Source organism: Onychomys torridus, chromosome 1 (assembly GCF_903995425.1).
Source record: "Onychomys torridus chromosome 1, mOncTor1.1, whole genome shotgun sequence".
Lineage (NCBI taxonomy): Eukaryota > Metazoa > Chordata > Mammalia > Rodentia > Cricetidae > Onychomys > Onychomys torridus.
This window is the reverse complement of record NC_050443.1, coordinates 71,531,930-71,548,942: the sequence shown is the minus strand read 5'-3', so window position 1 is coordinate 71,548,942 and position 17,013 is coordinate 71,531,930. Positions and strand designations below refer to the sequence as shown.

Here is a 17,013-nt window from a genome sequence, read left to right as displayed (position 1 = left end):
ATTTCCTGGGCCCTTTGATTCTCATCCATCCAGGCTGGAACAACCCAGATAAATGGTCTCGGGGTCAGGATCTACCCTTGGGCTTTAGTCTCATTTTCCCATGATTCCACATTAATGCATCTGCTTTTCAGCAGGAAAGAACACTGCCATGTATCAAGTGCTGTGGGCAAGCCCAGTGCGGGGGGTGGGGGGTGGGAGGGTTGTGTGTGGGGGGAGTGGGGGTAGGGGGTGGGAATGGGCAGAAAGTGTCTTCTGAGGCTGGGTTATAGTTCAATGGCAGAGAGCTGGCGTAGCAAACACCCACAGCACCACAAAAAAAAAAAAAATGCGTTTTCCCTGAGGAGTGGAGATTACTAGTTTGAATGGAGTTTATTCAAGATGTGCTAGTTTGACTGTTGGTCTCATATTTCCATATAGTGATATTCTCACAGTTTTTTCAGTGTCTGTCATACACAACTCCTTATCAGTAAGTCAGAGAACACCTACCACAGTAATGTCTGTTATAGTGGCTGGCCATGAAAACTCCAGGACCACATTCATCAGAAGGACACTTTTGACGAAGGTGACTAATTTTGTCATTTTTCATCCACCTTATAATATTTCAGCACAGCCAACTTAAATTTCTTTTTTTATGTCTATTCTTCTTGGGAGTGGTGTAAGACTGCTTTTTAGTCTTCTGAGTACCACCAGGAAATTTCAACACAAGATAAAAATAAAATGTTTAAAAATTCATGTACTAGGGACTGGACAGATGATTCAGTGGTTAAGAGCACTGGCTGCTCTACCAGTAGAACTGGGTTTGATTCCCAGCACTAATATCATGGCTCACAACTGTCTGTATCTCTAGTTCCAACAGACCCAATGCCCTTTTCTGGCCTTCCTGGGCACCAGGCATGCACACCCCATACAAATATGATGATGATGAAGATGATGATGATGATGATGATGATGATGATGATGATGATGATACTAACTCATATACTAATATTTGGGCATGGTGACACACATCTGTAATCTGTAATCCTAGTACCCAGGAAGCTGAGTTGAGAGGATTGAAAATTTGAGTCTAGCCTGGGCTACACAGTGAGAACCTGTCTCAAAGAACAACAACAACAAAAGACAAAAAAAAAGGGGGGGGGGAGTCTCCAAACTCATGTGACATGCATGATAACAAGCAAAACATAAGGCACACATTAGAAAAGGACGTATGTTGGTGGTGAATTCGCAAACTTGAAGAAAGGGTCAACTCAGTAAAGTACTTGACCACTTGGAGAAAAGAACAGAGAAAGTGGTGTTCTGAACATCCCATTCTTCATCTGTGACAGTTTAGAAAATAACACCCATTTGCTGACATGCTGTATTAAATAAAAATAAACATGTGAAAGCAGTTCATTATAGCCATATGGCATAGTAAATAGGGACACAAGACAGCATGCTTAGGTTCTAATCTCAGCTCAGGCTCTTGCAGGTAAAGCTGGCATCCGATCTCACTTTTTTCTTCTCCTCAGTAAGTGTAATCACAGCACCTACTTCATGGCAGTTCTGTGAATAGTAAGTAAAACTATCCATCCAAAGAGCTTTAGAACCTAACCAGTATATGGCAGGCAATTGTCCTTAGCTGTATTTTAGTATTATTGTATTTGTGAATATTCAGAACTGTTACTGTACTTACTGACTTGTAATAAATAGGGAAATGGACTTTATAACCAATTATAAACACAGCTTTGCTGGTTAAATGTGGTTAGTTTGAGAAGCAGGGGTTCATTCCTTTAATCAGTGGAACACATATCTTTTAAAAAAAGATTTATTTATTTTATATATATATATATATATATATATATATGTGTGTGTGTGTGTGTGTGTGTGTGTGTGTGTGTGTGTGCTTGAGTGTATGTATGTGCACCTTGCCATACAGGTTCCTGTGGAGACCAGAAAAGGGAGTCCCCAAAACAGGCAGTTGTGAGCCATTCAATGTGGGTGCTGGAAACCAAATTCAGGTCTTCTGGAAGACCAGCAAGTGTTCTTAAACTCAGTCAATTCTCTTGCCCCAGGGGGCTTTTCAGGCAGGGATCACCTACAAGCTATGAGGAAATCAAGTACAATTTTAGGTGAAGTTAACTTGTTTGCTTTAAATGTGAAATACATGAAAGAATGACTTGGCAGTTTCCATGTGCCACACTGCAAAGATGTAGGCTAAAATTAGTCTTCAAGGATGCCAGAGTCTAGCAGAAGAGGGTCAGAGGAGCCATCGACAGGAAAAATGCAGGCAAAGATTTGGGATGGTCCATGGATGTGGTCAGAGGAGCATTGAGACGCCTATGTTGGTTGACTGTCCTCTTTTTGTGTACATACGTGTGTGTGTGTGTGTGTGTGTGTGTGTGTGTGTGTGTGTGTGTGTGTGTGTGTACATATATAATTATTATTATTATTTTTGTGTATATGACTAGTTTACTTAAATGTACTTCTATATACTATGTGTGTGCCTGTGCCCAAGGAAGTCAGAAGAGGGTGTCAGATCTTATGTAAACGATAAGAGATTCCTTGTAAATGTGATTTGGGGTAAGAGCCAAGAAACAAAATCCAGATTGGTAGAATGACTTTGAGTTTCTCAAGGGTAGGAAAAAAATGCCTTGTTAATCTTTCTAACACCAGAGCCAGAATGAGGTGGCTGGTTAATGTCTCAGAAAAACTTTAGTGGGAGGAATTAAGGAATGTATAACTAACAGGCCACACATCAATAACAATTGAGGTCTTAAGTCTAGATATGCCACAGAGGGATGGAACGAAAGTGTGATAGCCACCAAAAGGGTCACCCATGAGACTTCTGTCCCTTTCCTATAGAAATCTAAAAATTGAAACCCTTTTAAAATTAATGGCAACATGTAATTCAGGGGAAGGTGAAGAAACCGAACAAAACCAAAAATCCTAGACCCCCCCATAACTCCTCCTACTTTCTATTTCAGGCATAAAATTGGCTGCTGGAAGACAAAGGCTTTTGTTCCACAATTAAGGATGCAATTAAAAATGTAAATGGCTGCAAGGCTGAGCATAATACTAATGAGTCTCAAAGTCTAAATGAAGAATCAAAATCCATTTTCCATGAAAGGAAGCAAATCCCAAGTTCATACAGAAACAAGAGAGCCTTCTCCTTACTTAGCAAGTCCCATAGGGCTCCTGCCAAGACATGGTTCAAAGTAATCCTGTGGGGCCTGTGAGATAGGTAATGGGTCCCTATTACAAATGGGACAGTCAAGATTGCAGCTGAGGGTTGGAGCTCAGTTTGGAAACTTTTCTAACATACTCAAGACTCCAGGTTTGATTCCTAGCACCACTTAAGCTAGGCATGATGGTAGACTCCTAAAATCCCAGCTCTTGTTAAGGTGGCCCTCAACTATAGACTTAGCTCAATGCCACCCTGGATTATTAGACTGCCTTAGAAAAAAAGCAAAAAGGTTTGCAATTGACACATGACCAAAAGCAAATGGGGTTGGCTTATATATCCTGGATCACAGTCCACTGAGGGAAGCCAATGCTTCAGGAACTCAAGCTGAGTGAGACCCTGGAGGCAGGAGCTGATGCAGAAGCCATGGAAGTGTGCTGCTTACTGGTTTGTTAAGCCTGCTTTCTTATAGAACCCAAGTACATCAGCTCAGGGATGTTCTCATCCACAGTGAAATGCCATATAGGCTTTCCCGCCTATAACCTGGCCTTATGGACACATTTTATCAACTTGGGTCCTCCTTTCAGGAAATTCTAGCCTGTGTCAAGGTGACATAAAACTAGCCAGTACAATAAGCTACAAATTTTGCCCTAGAATGCTTTACTTGGGAAAGTCAATATAGAACATAAAATAAATAAGTTTTATTATTGTGAATGTTAGCAGTGCTCCGGCAGCGCCCGCTTCAACTTCACTGCACTACAGCCCTAACAAATGGGGTCTTCAATCTAAGATACAACTGGGTAAAGCAGTGGCTTGTACAGGTTGTTTGTAAACCTCTTTGGCCTTCAAGTTTCCTTGAAAGTTTCTCTTTTGCAGAATGAGGGCAATAATTCCACCTAAGGCACAGTACTGTTGTGAGGTTTGAAGGTGGTCAATGGTGGGGCTCTAGCACATAAATTCCTGAGTCCTCCGTTGTTGTGGCCCAAGGTGCCACCTGCATTTTCTCTTTCCTCTCACCTATCAATGCAATACTTTCTATTTCAGCCTGTTAAACTGATCCAGGTACCTGGCATATCATAACACCTTTCCTAGACACACACACACACACACACACACACACACACACACACGTGTGCGCGTGCGCGTGCACGCGCACAAAAATGACTAGCATTGAAAAAACTCTTCTACCTATATGATGATATAGTATTCCTCACCATAATTAATCATATAGAAAGATTCTTTCCCTAAATACAATTCCATCAAAGCAAAGTGTCCTGGATGATTTTGTTTTTCTAGACCTGCCACTGATGGAACTATCAGGCTTTCTCTCCTGGGATAGAAAGACCACATTTGCCAAGACTGACCTTACTGCAGGTCTTGTCATTAACAAATGGTAGTCTGTGTATATGTGTCTACTTCTGTTATTAACGAGGCCCTATTTAAAGTGGCTTCAGAGAGTTTGGAGGACAAATGAAGCAGACTAAAAGCCTGGCAATGTCATATCTTTACTGAATTCCAGCACCATCGGGCAGTGCTTGTGTCTTGAAGACACAAATGGACACTAAGCACTTGTCCCCAGTTGGTAATTGACTGCCATCAGCTTGTTCAAATACTTTGGCTACATTTGCATAGGAAAGTTAGATGTGGAGTTCATTAACAAATATTTATTAAGGAATCTTTTTTATACCAAGCATTGTAATTAAAAGCTCAATAAAGCCAGGTGGTGGTGCTGCATGCCTTTGATGCTAGCACTTAGGAGGTAGAAGCACATGGATTTCTAAGTTGGAGGCTAGCCTGGTATATAGAGTGAGTTCCAGAATAGCAAGAGCCATACAGAGAATCCCTGTCTCAAAAAACAAAACAAACAAACCACACCACAATAAAATGACACTAAGTGGGATTTGTAGGCTGCTATTGGATGATATGTCCATTTTGACACCCTCTCAACCTTTCCTCCAAATCTATTAAAATAGGATTATAGTTGTAAGGAATCTGACATATTAGTTACCAGGAAATGGTCCTTACAATAAAAGATCTACACTGTTTATAAACTACCAACAGATCTAGACTACAAAGATTTGAGAGAAGGAGCCTGTGGCTCTCATTTACTTCTGCATCCTTAACGTCTATTGACAACTGGAACACTGTGGGCAAATGCAAACAATATGCTTAATGAATAAAAAAAAATCAAGACATGAATAACTCAACATGTAATGATTAATATTGCTAACTTGACAGGATCCAAAATCACCTAGAAGACAAGTCTTTGGGCAAGCCTGAGAGGGATCATCATTAGGTTAGCTTCTGGTCATGCTTGTAAGGGATTGTCTAGATTGAGTTGACTGAGTGTAAGCAGTATCATTCCATAGGATAGAGTTCCAGACTTCATTAAAACAACAAACAAACAAACAAACAAACAACAATAACAACAAAACAGAAGGCAAGGTGAGTAGGAACATTCATTACTCTGTTTCCAGGCTATGGATGTGGTGTGACCAGCTATGCTAAGTTCTTAAAGCAATAATGATCCATACCTTAAAACTGTGAGTCAAAATAAACCCTTTCTCCTTGAAGTTACCTTTGTCAGGGTACTTTATCACAGCAATAAGGCAATTCCCTTATACAGAAGGTATGGAAACAACGGGACAGGGGACCACCTTCAGTCCATTGGTCAGATAATACACAGACCATAGGACAAAATTTGCCTTATAAAAAAACATTTCAGGACAAGAAAGAATAATTATAAAGGAAATAGTCTTTCAGGTTCAAATCAGAATTAAGGAGGGAGCTGGGAGACATTATAAAAGCAGAAGGGCAGTAGGAGAAATTATGAGTGTGGCACTGATGATATTGGTGAGAACATGGGGCTGCTAGTTGTTCAGGCAGTGACTGTAATTTGTGGCTCCTGCTAAATTCTTTTCAGGCTTCTCTGGGTTGAGTCTTCCTGGGAAGTTGACAAAGCTGGGCATTCTGGAGCCATAGAACCATGGCCTACTTTTCAGGCATTCTGGTGCAGAGGACAGAAAGGGGAAAAAGTCACCGGGAAGCCTCGTCCTTCCTTCTCTGCTGGAAGAAAGTAATCGCACAAAAACAGGAAGAGCTCACCCCACTGCTGGGAAAATAATGCCTGTTCACAACCAGTTCTGCAGTATCTGCCCTGCTTAGACAGGTAGCCTTTGTAATAAATGAGGATTATCGATCAAGATTTATCAACATCTTTCCATGTGCCACACATTGAAATACAGTATTTTATTAAATCATCATAACCACTTCATCATATCCCATTCCTATTTTTTTCATAGATACAGAAATAAAGCCAAGGTTGATGGCTATGACTTCTCTAAGATCACAGCGCTAGCGAGTGGAAGATCATATTACAAAAGTATCAGTGTCTGGCAGAATCCAACAACTGTGTCCCTAAAATACTATTCTATATCACCTCACAAATAGGATGCAATGTCTGTGCCCATGTCTAGTCTGGCTCGGGAATCTGAAGGGAATCATTTGGCATAATTTCTTTATTTATCTCGAAAAAAGGGGGTCATACCTAACTAATGGGCTGAGATAATTTTATAGAATGAATGCAAAAACAAAGGATGGTATTTGATAAAAGGAAGCTTCATGACAGCTATTTCCCTCTATTTCTACCTCTTCCCTCATGTCAAGGATAACCCCCTTCAAACTGGCTACACCACCAAGCATTTGGGATTCCCTCGGACCCTGCATTGTTAATGCAGTGAAAATGTGCAGCTGGAGATCCCAGGCCAATGTGTGTTCTTCTCGGTCCTCACAGCAGATATGGTGAGAGCTAAGTTTCCTTCTAGAGTACATAGGGATGAGCAAGATGAGAAAAATAATACTTCAAGACGATATTTCCAGATTAGAGAGACAGGCTCATCACCTTATATAGTTGAGAAACCCTGCTACTTACTTATTTTGAGAGAGTGAGTAGCTGATGTTCTAAAATAATCACAGACAAATTTTGTACAGTTCCTGTTTGTATGCTCCAGATATGGCAAGTGTCTATAGGGACCATTTTTGGGGAGGATTGTTTGAGCTTTGCTAATCCATTTCACATCCTTATGTCCTTTGTTGGTCAATTTTACCACGTACAAAGAACAAGGCCAGGGGCTCTTAGGAGTTTTTGTCCTAGGCTCTTCTTCTATGTGTGGCCTTTATTTCTTCTACCACTGTCTCAGAATCATGTAGATGCTGAGGTCAGCTCTCTAGGTACTGCATAATGGGGTTTGGGGAGACCAAATACCACATTTTAATACTAGAGAGATTTCCTCTGGGGAATTTCATATGAAAAGTCAAGTGTGTTTGAGTCTCATTTAAAAGTTACCTCCTAGGCTAGGAGGTGGTGGCACATGCCTTTAATCCAAGCACTTGGGAGGCAGAGCCAGGCAGATCTCTGTGAGTTTGAGGCCAGCCTGGGCTACCAAGTGAGTTCCAGGAAAGGTGCAAAGCTACACAGAGAAACCCTGTCTCAAAAAACCAAAAAAAAAAAAAAAAAAGTTACCTTCTTTCAAAACTTTTTATTAGTTTAAGTTTCCAATTTTCTTGCATGTTATAATTTTGCTTATCATTTCTCAGCATGAAGAAGATTCTAATCAGTAATACTTTCAAATACATCTTTTTCCACAACTTAAAAACTTTTAACCCATATGTTTTCATCAAGTTTTTTCTGCTGCATTAATGATATTTTCATGTAGTTCATTTTTAATGACAATAATATTGATGATTTTTTTCTCCTTGTACTTTGAGTCTATACAGCAATTCAGTTGACTGATTTGTCTGGGTACTGTTAGCCCAACTATTTTTTTTTTCTATTTGCTAAAAGATGGCATTTCAAGATTTTTCAAAATAAATTTTATCAGGAAAACAAGTAATACAACACAAGTATGGAGAAGAAAATAAGACACAAATTGGCTTGGTGGTGCTGGCACATGCCTTTAATCCCAAAACTCGGGAGGCAGATGCAGGTGGATCTCTGTGAGTTTGAGGCCAACCTGGGCTCCAGAGTGAGTTCCAGGAAAGGCTCCAAAGCTACACAGAGAATCCCTGTCTCGAACCCCTCCCCCAAGAAAGGGACACAAATTGGCTTAATTTACATCATATTTGCAATGTCACTATAAGATGTTTTCCAAGGTAGTTCTCCACATTTCTTTCCATGAACAACAAAGTACTTCAAAACAATCTAGAATACATTTGGCTAATTATGGAAGATTAATAGGCTGCTAGATATCTGTATTTATATTTCTATCTATCTATCTATCTATCTATCTATCTATCTATCTATCCATCTATCCATCCATCCATCCATCCATCCATCCATCCATCCATCGTGTGTGTTTAAATCTCAACAGGCCTGAGGCCTGGAAACTCCCCTCAATAAGCTTGGATTCTATTATGACCAGAGCACCCAGCAAATAAGGCCCCTGAGAACCTGCCACCTTCTGAAATTGTTTTTCTATTTTCTCCCTGCATGTGTAACATACAGGAAAGTGAACTTTACAGCCATTTGGAATTCAGACAAGTCCAACTCAAATGCATCATTTAGTAGATGTATCATGGGATTTTTTGCTGGAAAAGAAAGTGAAATTTTCGTGAGGAAGATGTGGCCTTAGTTGTCAGTTAGCTCCTGGGCCAGAGCTGGTGGTGGACATCTGAAGAATGAGGGACTGATTCTTCCACACAGGCATACATTCATTCTGACCACATTAGGGATCACTTTCCCTTACGGGTGTTAGTATCGGCACTATTTATTAAAAACCCGGTGTTGACAAATGGCTCAGTGGATAAAATAGCTTCCAGTCTAGCCTAGAGACCATAGTTAAGTCCCCAGAACCCACATGGTAGAAGGGCACACACACACACACACACACACACACACACACACACACACAGACAGATAAAATTTAGATGTAATCCAGGAGCTGGTGCTAGTAAGTGGAGCATGTTATACTTGAGTGTCTTTCTGTCTCACTGAAGAGGTTTCCACAGGGATAATATGCTGACAGGCATTTTTGAATTCACTCATTTGCAATGGAACATACAGTGTCTCCAGCTGGTCTTAAACATAACCTGGTCTCCTTGCCTCCATCTAAGTAGTGAGATTACAGGTATGAGTCACCACGCCTGGCTAATTAATGGGTTTCAGTCAGGCAGGGAACAATGGATTGCTATGGTCCTTGAAACAACTCGAGATTCTACTGAAGAAAGTATTTCCACCAAAACTTTCAGAAAAAGAACCAATGTGCATTCCTCTTTGACAGAACAGCTGATTTCTAATACAGGCGCGAAGCTAACACACTCAATGCCCAGAGAGTTAGGAAGTCATAAGGAATATTTTCTTCCAAGACTCACTACAAGCAAATGTCCAGAGCTTCAATATATTCATTCAAGCTTTGCCATAAATGAAACCTATTAATATTTAAATATTATCAAGGGATAACTTGAGAACTAGGTATGATGATGTATACCTATGTTTCCAACACGAAGAAAGTTCCAGCGTTTGTCAACTTCAGCTACATAGACAGACCCCCTTTCTTTTCAAGAGAAAAAAATTTAAGAGATAAAACTAGGGAAAAGTTTTAACCTCATAGCATTTCAAAAATTACTTCAAAATGGTTAAATGCAAGGCCTTTTGAGCAGACAAGGGCTAATTGGAACACAGGCATAGCACTTGTGTTGCTAAGTGTTGTGTTGCTCAGGACAAGTACATCTGAGTCAGGAATGTTCCAATTCCTACCTGACATACAGGGAGCGTTTCTGATTGGTTCGAAGGGACCCGGACCCGGAGCTCATGCTGTGGTTCATCATCTGCTCTCGTAGGTCATGGATTTTGGCCTCAAATCGGGCGTAATCTGGGAACAGAGGAAAAGAATGGTAAGTTTGGTTCTGTACATTCTGAAAATTAGACACGCTGTATAGACAGCACCCCTGCTCTCCGCTGTCTTTCGTCTTCCAGGTACCAGGCAGGCTCTCACCTTCAGAAAAGCATGTCTGTTAACCAGTGCTTTTTACTCACAAATTCCCAGAAGAAAGGAAGAGATCAGTTACTTCCCCAAAATTACCCAGAAAACATAGAGCCATGACACCCCAAACTTGTGAGAAGTTTAAAGTTCCATACCACCCTTAATTCAGTAACACAGTCTTTATTAATCTTACCCACATTTTCTCAGTCTCATTTCTATGTATGTATGTGTGTGTGTGGGGGGGCTGATTTACCTTGTATGTAGCCTCCTGAGTGCTAGCATTAAAGGTATGTGCCACCATTCCAGGCTTTCACTAGCACATTTAAAAATATTTTGATTTTCAATTCAAATTATTTACAAATTTTCATGAAAACAAGGATAACTAAATTAATGTAATAAAAGTCGATTTACCTAGAGACTGTTTTAAGTTATTTTTTAAAAAGCATTCATTTATTTTTATTTGTGTGTGTGTGTGTGTGTGTGTGTGTGTGTGTGTGTGTATGAGATAGAGATAGAGATAGAGATAGAGATAGAGATAGAGAGAGAGAGAGAGAGAGAGAGAGAGAGAGAGAGAGAATGTATAAGTACATACTTGGGTTTTCTGGCAATGCAACAAGATCTCTAAGCACTGGGTCATCTCTCCAGTTTTGTGTTTTAAATTCTTTAAACTAAGAAGTTCCATGAAGCTCACTTTCATTTCAGATCATGTAACATGTATTGATAATTGCAAGATGGCCTTCCCTAAAAGATTTGGCAGCATCTAACAGAATACTTACTCAGTTCAGAATGTGAAATATGAAAGTTTGTACTCTAAAGACTAAATATGCCCATAATAGTAGGTTAGTAATTTCCGATGTTGAAATACAGCCTGGAATTATCAAGATTTGGCAGACTTCCTGTTAATAATTCAGCCTTAAATGGTTAAATAAGCCAAATATAGATTTAATCACATAGTTCATCTAAAATCTATTGACTTTATTCTGAAACACTGCATTTCATTCCAAGGGAAAACACTTATGAATATGGGTGTGATATTGTCTGCAGACTTAAACCATCTTGCACAAGCTGTATTTCCATGCTTCCTAGAAGGATGAACTAACATTTTTTTTTTTGTTGTTGTTTTTTCAAGACAGGGTTTCTCTGTGTAGCTTTGCACCTTTCCTGGAACTCACTTGGTAGCCCAGGCTGGCCTCAAACTCACAGAGATCTGCCTGGCTCTGCCTCCTGATTGCTGGGATTGAAGGCGTGTGCCACCACCATCCAGCTTGAACTAACATTTATAATGGACCACATGGCACCAAGTACACATGGGGCATTGAGGGCATTTCTTTCCTAGGTCATCAAATGAAGGCTACAGATATCATAAAAAAATAATTTCAACTATATAAACATAGAAGGTGGATGGAAAGTCCTTTGCCTTATTTCTCACAGATGTCCTTCCCCAAAGCTCATCAGGGGAGGGGGTTGTATGCTGGTGTAGGTATGCTTGTGATCACATGATCACAAACACATGCATTGAATCTATGTACTGTGCTAAAATATCTTTTTCTTCTTTTTAAATAGTATAACATGGATGGCTAGCTACTTTCTACCAAACCTATAAATATGATTTTTCTTAATAACATTCTATATTTATACTTGTTTATCTAACAAGCCCCATGTATTTAGGTGTTAGGCCTCCACAGCTCTCCATGGTAAATAAGTGTCTTATTGTATGTGTGCATATTATGGAAGAAGTCAGTATGGCATCATAAGTAGAAAGAAGTGCTGGTCAATACTTTGTACAATAACCACATAGTCTCCACTAACACTTTGTTTTTATTTTAGAATGTCTTGTTACATAATTCAGGCTGCTGTGGAACTCACTGTGTGTATGGAGCACAATCTGCCTTGAACTTGTGTTCCTCCTGCCTCAGCCTTCTGAGTGCTAGGATTATAGGCACATGTTTCCACATTGTAAAGAAAAAAACTCACTGATCTGTTTGGGGACACAGAGTGGAAAGTCCCAGCTTTCTCAGATCCATGTCATATGACTGCTCTCTGAAGATGAAGTACTCCATGCCTGGTCTCATCTCAGTTTCATGCAGACATAGGTCTCTCTGCTGCACAACCTTGAGGACTGGAGGATGACAGAGGGAAACTCTACCAAGTGTCCTGGCCATCAATACCTGATACTGTCTGTCCAGTGAGCTGTATTATTGCCTCTGTCTCACTATCTTGCAGTTATTTGTGTAGTTGCCTGTTTCCATTAGGCTGAGCTCCTTAGGGAAGAGACTATGTCTCGTTGTAGGGATTCCCTAATTCATGATGCAGTCTGATAGTCCAGAGGGAGTTAATAAGGGTGCATAACACCTTTTCTGAATGACTGATCAGTGAATGAGGAATGAACTAAATCATTAGGTAAATTTAGTTATCAAATAGCTGCAAGTAAAAAAAAAAATCTGCTGATTTCCAACATTATTTTGCAAGAGAAAGAAGGCAACACACGTCTATCTCCTTTTCCAAAAGCAAATGTTCACGTTTCGAATAATTTTTGTCAAAGTACTTCCAAACCTTTTTGTTGTCTTCATTACTCTCTGGGCAGTGTCTGTTCTCCTCAACTCAGTCTAGCACTTGGCATGAAACAGTTCTGACCGTTAACCTACACACAATTAAGAACGCCGATGACTCTATCTTAGGCTCTCTTAAGGATGGTGCTACTACAGCATGTATTATGACAGGATACTTGCCTTATTATTAAAGTGCATTTGCATTGCAGTATGGCTCCTTAGATAACCCCAATACTTTCTGCCATGTTCTTACATTGTTTGCCCTCCTTCATGTAGTAATGTATAGTGTTTAAGTTCACCATGGCTGGTAACTTATGCTGCCTTGGCCTTATCTAGCATACATCCTGTTCTTGATTTAGCATTTTGACACTCAGCTCAATCTCAAATCTTGTATTCAAGGTACTTGTCTTTTACCTTTTGAAAGTGTAAACAGAGGTACACATAATTTAGCCAATTTGTGAACAGTAGGTTTACAGATACAAATGGGGTGAGGTTGGGGGAAGTTGCATGTTTACAACTTCATAGCGATAAACCAAGGTTATGGTTAGAAATGCTTTAGAAATAAACATCTATGTAGACTGTGAGATGTCAGTCTTTATGTCTTATCAAAGTATTGAAAATCCATTCAACCAGTGAAAACACAAACAACTAATATACCTACTCCTTATCAACCCAGTTTCTTTCTCAAATGTGTCCCTCGTGCCTCTGCTCGCCCGCTTTGGGGTATTTTTTGGCTAAATTGATAGCACTCTGTCTTGATTTCAAGCCTCATGAGAATATTCAACTGAGATTTTTAAAACATGCTAATCTTTACACCATGTAGCTTGGAGCAAGATAGAACCTGAATGAACTTGTGACATTACAAAGACATTAAGCATGACAATGCTAAGGTGGGCCACCACAGTAAGAGAGGAACACTTTATCCTGCACAGCCTTGCTTGCAAAAGGCAGCTGGTAAGTGCTGAAATTATAAATTATTTCATACTTCTTGGGCTTTCTATAACTAGCAATAGAGTGCTGAAAACTAACTCCTAAGCAGAGTGTTAATAGTGGTGTCAAGAAATACTGGCTTCAGCGAACTTTTCTGTCCTCTATGTATGAGAAAATCTTCGTGGTTTCCCCCTCTATATTCAATGATATCTAAACCCAACTGTACATGGATATACAGAGGGAGGAAGGGGATCAGATGGAGAGGGGGGTCACAAGAAAAAGCCATAAACAAAGAACCATGATAGCCATGAGTGGAAGTACCATAATGAAACGCATTATTTTCTATGCCAACTTAAAAAATATTAAGTGAGCAAACCTATGGAGTTCGAAATGAAGTGGGTAAAGCCAATAGCAGAGGCAATGGTGCTCACTGGAGCAGAAGGATAATTGTTCCTAGAGCAGATAAAGAGGCTGTGAGGGTTTCAGGTTCAAATTGAGCCTTTCCCAGCATGCTACTGCAGTCAAATGAACCAGTATTGACTGAACCGAAGTAATGCACTGCCATTCACCAAACTCAGTCTTTATAGAAAAATGTGTCTTATAGAAAATGTGCTTAGTGTATATGACATATTAAAAATTCACAGCCGGGCGGTGGTGGTGCACGTCTTTAATCCCAGCACTCGGGAGGCAGAGGCAGGTGGATCTTTGTAAGTTCGAGGCTAGCCTGGGCTACCAAGTGAGATCCAGGAAAGGTGCAAAGCTACCCAGAGAAACCCTGTCTCGAAAAACAAAACAAAACAAAACAAACAAACAAACAAACAAAAATCACTAAGCATTTGAGAAATTAATGAATCTGATTGTTTCTAACTATAATCACTCATCTGGGGATTTTTGTTTTCAATTTTGACATGATGGTTAATAATATCAGAAAGCTTAAGATTTGGAATATGTATATGATATCAACACCTTAGCCCTGACATGGACCAGCTAAATATCATTAGGAAAGTTACTAACCATTCTTGAATCAATGTTTTTTGTAAGAGAAATTGTAGTAAGGATGGTACCTAACTCAAGATGTGTTGGGAATATCAGCAGAGAGCTCATGGGTCAGATGATTAGGTTTTGGCAATGACCGTCATTCTTTGTTTTTATGTGTACTTTACAACCTGTTCTTGTTCATTGTTTGCAAACATCATAATCTCTTTGAGAATAGAAGCTTGTATCCATTTCTAAAACCCCTTGATTTAGCATCTCTCCCCCTATTATGAAGTGTACCTACTAGGCCAAACAGGAACAAGCCAAAAGTGGCCTTGGTTTGGAATGCTTGGTCCCTTCTTGATGAACATTATATGACCCACTGGATCCTCCTATAAATCCAAGGTTATTTGGAGCTCAGAATGATGACATCCAATTCCAAAGCTGCTGCTGGTTTCTGTAGTATTAGTGGCCTCATCTGCCAGGATTTCTCAACACTGATGGACACTCAGGTGGACTAATGAAAGGTGTGAACACCACACACTACACAGTGAGAGGGGGCTCTGCCATACTCCAATTTCCTTTACAATTTGTCCAGGGTGAACCACAAAACCCAGAGATCAAAGGAGGCATAGCCTGCTTAATCTACCATTGTTTAATGCTGCCCAGATGCTTGCATCTCTGACTCAGATGCTGTGCTTCAATTCTGAGAAAAGGAAACAACTTTGGAATGAGCATCTCCCAAGTGAGCTGTGTGTATGGAGGCGGGGAGAACATCCCTTCACAAGCCTGACTTCATGTAGCCCTCTTACAACTGTCAGTTACTAAAGGGAGCAGTGAGTAGATCAGAGTGGAAGGACAAGCGAGGAGGCCAGATTTCAGGATTCATCATGCCGTTTACTAATAACAACAAGGCCTGGGGAAATTACTAAGACTCAGCTTATTCACCTGTACATTTTGAGATTTACTTTTCAAACTGGTTTAGAGAATCAAATGGATGTGAAACAGCTTGAATCATTTTTTCCTGTGGTGGTCCTGTCAGGACAAATGTATGTGCAGTCCTTAGTGTGCTGAGCTTGGCAGTAGCATCCTTTCCCTGTTTATTCTTTATGAGTATGGACACAGCTCAGAGAGCAACTGATAAAGCCATTGAGCTGTGTATAGGGTTCTGCACATCCAAGTAACAGAGGCTGCTTTCCTGCTGAGTTATCCATTCCAGCACTATGTAGAAGCTACTTTGAAGAGCACCCCTGGGATGTGGCTAAGGGTTTTGACATAGAGATCTATGAGAATCTCTTTGGTAGTAGGTAAGCTAAAGGATTCGAACTTTAATGCATGCCCCTCCTGGTGGGGCTAGGATAAATGTCAGTGGTGTGCAGTCACTGGGGTCACATTATTATTTTCTTAGACATGCCTGCCATTGTCACCAGGACCCAGGAATGATGCATGGGAAGGATGTATCGTGTCTAAGCACAGTCCCTGATCACTGCTCCACAAGTGTGGCATTGTGAACAACTATTACTGCTCTTATTTGTGGTTGGGGGACATCTTTCCTTCTTTAATTCCTCAATGTTTCTTCAGCATCAATTACAGGCTATGTAAACTGCTAAGGCACCAAAGCCACTGGATGAATCCTCATGTTGAGGCTGCTTCTCATTTTCATTTTTCTGTGAATTGCAAAAGAGCACCTGTCATTTAAGTTCGCACTCCCTGCCAGGAGTACTGAGTGCTTTCTAGGTGGTTAACTTCTTATGGATAAGCTCTCCTTCGCCTGGAATAAGCTTTCACAGTCAGGTCCAAGCTCCTGAAGACAAACTAGGGCAAGTGACATCTCTATGAAAAGCTGCTGGTTATTTACAATGTGGAAAGAAAAACTAGGATTTCAAAGCTGTATCCTGAAAGCAGAGTTTTTGGAGTTCTGGCTTTTAGAGGGTAGGAAAATCTCCCATCTGCTTAGAGACACTTTTTTTCTCTTTCATTTTTTGAAAGGAGGAAATCACTGCTGCCCCTACACACTGCCCTTCTGAATATCTGACATGCTGCACTTTGTTTTCATTATTTTAAGCAGTATTGATTTTTAAAAGCACCATCTATCATGCAGTTTTAAATAAGCAAACAAAGACTCATTCTGATATCAGAAACTGAAATGTACTTTTGCACAGACATGAATGTGAGTCTTGGAGTCAATATATGATAATGAATGATTTAGACTAGAAAAGTCTAAATATATTACTGTGCGCTCTTTCTCTCTCTCCCTCCCTACTTCTCTCTCTTCCCCCCAACTAGACTCTTAAATAGTTACATGAAAGGGAGTCCGCCATGGAACACTGGTTGTACTTCACATTCAAGAAATAATGCACTGACAAAATTCTTTCACATGATATAAAATTCATTATTTACTTGGACCTCAGAACATTTC

The 17,013-nt window shown here is 40.1% G+C and overlaps 1 protein-coding gene across 7 annotated transcripts in view; it reads right to left on the bottom strand.

Annotated features, from left to right (window-relative positions):
- Positions 1–17,013, bottom strand: part of Dlg2 (discs large MAGUK scaffold protein 2) — a 901,904-nt gene that overhangs the window by 157,249 nt on the left and 727,642 nt on the right. For all 7 annotated transcript variants that reach the window (XM_036186483.1, XM_036186442.1, XM_036186459.1 and 4 more), the window contains one exon: positions 9,915–10,029. In XM_036186483.1, coding sequence (XP_036042376.1) covers positions 9,915–10,029 — 115 coding nt within the window. The remainder of the gene's footprint in view (positions 1–9,914; positions 10,030–17,013) is intronic.